Source organism: Neltuma alba, unplaced genomic scaffold, assembly GCF_004799145.2.
Source record: "Neltuma alba isolate B1F8T4 unplaced genomic scaffold, ASM479914v2 tig00002116_pilon, whole genome shotgun sequence".
Classification (NCBI taxonomy): Eukaryota; Viridiplantae; Streptophyta; class Magnoliopsida; order Fabales; family Fabaceae; genus Neltuma; species Neltuma alba.
In genome coordinates, this window is record NW_021632741.1 from 1 (window position 1) to 5,260 (window position 5,260).

Genomic DNA, 5,260 nt, shown 5'->3' on the forward strand with positions numbered 1-5,260 from the left:
TTCCATTTTTTTTTGTAATTATTTTGTTTCTCGGTCTTATTATATTTTGTTGACTTAATGATCACCCAATTTCAGTCCAGCTTAGTTGAAACCATAAAAAAGTTTTTCAGTCCATTGGATGATCTACCTCATTCTCTAATCATTGATCAATGCTATACCTAAAAAAGACAGATAGAGCGTGTATAAATAATTAACGTCATATGGGGGGCAAATTATTACATAGCAGAAAGGTTTTAGACAGGTGACAATAGACAACGATAGATTAGGAATATGTGACAAAACAAGAAATGTACTGTTTGAGAGTTGAAAAAAAAACATGAAACTTAAAAAAAGAAAATTTTTATTATATTATGAGTTATATATTATTAAATGTTAAAAAGTAAAAAACAAATAAAATATGAAGCCCTAAGTCTCTGCCTCTCTCCAACCTCCAGTTTTTCACTTTCGTTCCATTCAGACAGCAACGGTTGACGAAAGTAGTGAATCGTGTTTTGCACTCTCACTGAAAGCTGAAGCTCTTGCCAGTCACCTCTCAGTCTCCGCTCTCGGCTGTTCTCTCATCTGCAAAGTGTGAAAGAAGCCCATCCCGATCCCGTCCCGTCTTTAACAGTCCTATTTTAAAGTGTTAGTGCCTAACAAAGACATATAGAGCATATATAACTAATTAATACCATATGGGGGGCAAAATTATTACACAGCAGAAAGGTTTTGGATAGGTGACAATAGACGACAATAGATTAGGAATATGTGACAAAACAAGAAATGTACTGTTGAGAGTTGAAAAAAAAAGTGAAACTTAAAAAAAATAAAAAAAGAAAAGAAAAATGAGGAGCCATTAATTAGTTGTGGCAAACATGCACAATAACTAAAAAGATAATAGCGCTGCACAAGGTTGGGCAGGAGGATCAAACAAGAGGATCGGTTAAATTGGACAAATTCATATTTTATATAGCTGTCATCATTATGTTTTGAAACATGGTACAAAAATTTAGTATACAATACTCCCTCCGTTCCTTATTATAAGAGATAAAAAAACAGTTAAAATTAGTTAAGAACAATGAATGTGTAAAAAGTATATTTTTTTTTCCAAAAAACCCGCATTAATAAGGAGAGAGTATAAGAGAAAACATAGTAAATTCTTAAAAGAAAGAGAAGTGGGAAGGAGAGAGAGTGTGAGTTGAAACAATAAATATGGTAAAATAGGAAATCAACACAAAAAAGTAGAGACAACTTTTAAGTGTCTCTTATATTTAGGAACATGCTATAAATATCAAATGTCTCTTATAATAAGAAACGGAAGGAGTAATTTTTTGGAATGAAGAGAAAGTTTGAAGTTTGAACAAAGAGTTTCATAGTTTATATATATTTATATATATGTATTCACGTTTTCATTTATTCTTTTTTATATATCTTTAAAAAAAGGAATAATTTCAAATTTTATTTATTTTGATTTCCCCAATCAAATCAAAGAAGAAGATAAATAAATGGGAAATCATGATTGCCATTTTATTTGCCTTGTTTGAGACGGTATTCAAAAACATTTATAAACATATTTTATTAAGATTTCTTTTCACATTCTTATTAACCTCCCTAAATTGATAACAGGTGAACTCATTCTCAATTTGTGTGATCCTTGAGACGCTCAACATTGAGCAGCGACCACAATGTCACCTTTTATAATTTGTACTTTAAATTATAAAAATTGTAAATAAAGATCATAAAATTTAAAAAATTATAAACAAATACTCATTCACAAAATTATTATTAAAACCTATATTATTATTGTCAAAATCCATAATAATATTGTAACTGGTCTCTATCTGTAATTTTTCATATTCCACTGCCTTTATTTGCAGTTTTTCCTTAAATCATATATATAGTTAAAAATATTTATATTAAACATTTTAAATTTAAAATACTTTTAAAACATTATTCTGTTTTTTTAATTTAAAATATTTTTTTAATGATATTTCTTCTATGAAAGGTTCCTCTCTGCGCATCAAGCCACCGCGCATATGGCAGCCTGTCTTTGGATTATCTTTTGGCTCATCCCACGCTCACTTAAAATGATGACTCAAATTTTTAAAATTTACTGACATTATTTTTATTTGTTATCTTGATTTAAAATCGATCAATTTTCCATCATATTTATAATTGATATTTTTAAGAAATACTATTTATTAACCAATATAATAATTTAGTTTTTTTAAAAGCTTTATATACACCCAATCTCTCCATAGGAGATGAGATTATGATTGTAAACTCTTTATATATTTTATACATATAGTAAAAAAATTTTGTTCATCACCCATGAATTTTCCTCCTTTTCCACGTTAAATTTTGTGGGTCATCTTCACTATTTTTTATTTTTATTTTTGTGTAATTTTTTAATTACTCAATTCTTTTCTTTTCTCAGCATTCCACGCACATATATGTGGGACCACCATGCCCTCTCTTTTCGAGGATATCCTTTAATTAGAGAATCCTTCTGCAAAAGACCTTTTTTTTTTTTTAACCTTGTCCTGACATAAAACTAACAAAATGAAATAATTGTTAATAATGAATTTGTTTCAGTATTTTTTAATGTAAAGTTAAAATGTTAATATTATCAAGTTACAGAGCTCAAGTTCTTGATATTTTTTTTTGCAGTCAAGATAAATACACCTGCGATGAAATTAGAAACATTTTACAATATTAATTTATTAATAACCATTTTTTATTTTTAAATATATTATATTAATAAAGTATTTGTATAACCCATTGTTTATTTTTTTTATATTACAATTAAACACACTCACACAAGTAAATATGTCAATGTCAATCTTAAACTTAGAACTTCATTGAAGTGACGAGTGGTGTTGTCATTAGAACAACTAGCTATTAACATATTATTCATATTTTTTGTGAGATGCAGATTGGTAACATGCATATACAAGAGGTGGGTAATTATCGTATTATGTAATTACTATTTGATAATATATGTAAGAATTTTGGCCAAAAAAAATATGTAAGAAGAATTGGAAGAGAGGAAAATATTAGGTTGTATTGGCTATATATAAATATATATATTATGTACTAAAATATAATCCAAGTTGCGGCACTAAATCAGTTTTAAAAAATTATACAATATGAAGAAAAATAAAAAAGAAAGAATTACGAATTGAAGGAGACCTTGGAAATACATTAATATACTATAACTACAGTATACTTTTGTTACGATTTGAATTAATAAGGACTTTACAATATTATTTTAGTAATACTTATTTTTATTTTTAAATAAATATTATATTATTTCTTTATTCCTATGACGAATATTCTCACAAACTTTCAAATCTGACCTAATACGAAGAATATTATTCAGATACTCACCTACTCCGAGACAGACGATGTAGTTTTTTCCCCTAACAATACACTCAGTCAAATTAAATATTATTTGAAAATTAAATAAATTATCTGTTTTGGTCCGAAAATTAGTTATATTCAAAGAAACAATTTTCCAATAATATTAAAAAATAGTATAATTCATCCAATATAATTTAAACAACACACACCCTTTCCTAACTTGCAAAGGCAAGATCGAAAAAAATCAGTACCGCAAACACAGAAGAAGTTTGAAAAATCACTGAAAACCAAATCATCATCAACTACAGAGGATACATATCATCACTAATCATTAATAATTCTCACAATGTGAGCGGTTCAAACAAGATTTTTGAACATTAACATTAAAGATTCTCACTTTAATATACTAAACAAAAAGGACTAAGCAAAGAGCTGAAGCTGAAACTGATACTGCTGCTGTCCATTTCTCTGCTCCCGCGGCCGACGACGACGCTGAAGATTCAGACGATGAAGACGGATAGGCACCTGTCCCATGCGGTGGCTTTCTGTAATAGAACGGGAAGTATGGCAGAATCGGCTCCGGAGGCGGTGGGGCACCATAATATCCACTGCCGCCGCCACCGCCGAAGCCATACGGTGGTGGTTGGTTATAATAGGGGTAGTTATTATACCCAGTTGGTGGTGAGTATACTGTTCCGCCTCCGGTCTGTGGCAGTGCTGGGGTCACCGTGGTAGCTGTCGGAGTATTGCCGCCGCCGCCGCCGCCAATGGGAGGTGGGTAGCATGGATACGGGCATGTCTGGTCGGTCCTTGCTGTGCCTGGAAAAGTAAGGAGTACCAGGAAGAAGATGATGGTGAAGAAGTGTGTGGTGCTGAAGAAGGACATGTTTGGATGGAGAGAAAAGGGGGAAAATGAGAAGAAAATGAAGGGTGGTAGAGAGAGAAGAAAAAAACCCAAGTGGATGTGATGTAACTGAAGGATGTGGATGTTTTGTTGTGAGATGTGTGAATGAATAATAATGGATGAATGAAGATTGAAGATGAAGTGAAGAGAGGGTAGTGACCAGTGAGGGTATTGAAAAGAAAGTTGGAGGCAAAGTGAAAAAAAGTGAGGAAGTCACAGGTTTAGGGCTTTCAAATTGAATCACTTTATTGACGCTTTGGTCCTTTTAAAGGACTCGTTAATGGAAGTTTGGTTTGATTTATGGCATATAATTGGTCAAGATAAAACAAAAAAGCAGTAGAGTAGTGGGTGGGGGCACATCAAAGATGTTGATTTTTTTTTTTTGGACTTCAAAAACACTGTCAATATAATTGGGTTATTTTGAAAATCGTACATCCCACAAATTTTTTTTAAAAAAATTATCTGTATTATTCATAATTTTCTTAGCAGAATTTTTTATTAGAAAAATTGCAAAAAAAGACCATAAAATTAGAGAAATTGCAAATTAGGACCCATGACAGTATTAGCGTGAGTTTTGATAACAATTTTGTTAACCGGCTTCTATGTGTAATTTTTCTAATTTCACGGTCTTTTTTGCAATTTTTTCTTTTTTTATTTGTTTTTAGATTGAGCCTGAAATCAAATGCAGGCCTAAGAATAAAAATTTGTAATGTCTTTCCCAAATTTAATGTTAAACTGTAAAACCTTGTATGGGTTATTCTCAGTAGTTCACCAAAATTACCGGTCCCTTGAATGAGCCAAACTAGTCAACGTCATTTAAAAATTGCTAATGTGGCCAGCATTTGTAAGTTTGGAAGCATGGAAAGCGCCACGTGTTTGGAATATATACTCAATGAACAGTTGGATCCAGCAAAGGAAGTGAATTTCTTACAATAACAAACTTAAATTTAAATTTTAGTTGGAAAATGTACTCATATTTAATGTTCCGTCGTGTCTTAGATGTGATTCTTGAGG

General features: G+C 30.9%; 1 protein-coding gene across 1 annotated transcript; it reads right to left on the reverse strand.

Annotated features, from left to right (window-relative positions):
• Window positions 1-3,531: 3,531 nt before the first annotated feature.
• On the reverse strand, window positions 3,532-4,237 carry LOC114717086 (postacrosomal sheath WW domain-binding protein-like). Its single transcript, XM_028902170.1, has one exon. It carries the CDS (start codon window positions 4,226-4,228, stop codon window positions 3,749-3,751), a length of 480 nt encoding a protein of 159 aa, XP_028758003.1. The 5' UTR covers window positions 4,229-4,237; the 3' UTR covers window positions 3,532-3,748.
• Between the last annotated feature and the right edge of the window lie 1,023 nt (window positions 4,238-5,260).

What these genes read in the sequence shown, in the direction of transcription:
- LOC114717086 (XM_028902170.1), bottom strand. Translation starts at nt 4,228, where the DNA reads ATGTCCTTCTTCAGCACCACACACTTCTTCACCATCATCTTCTTCCTG.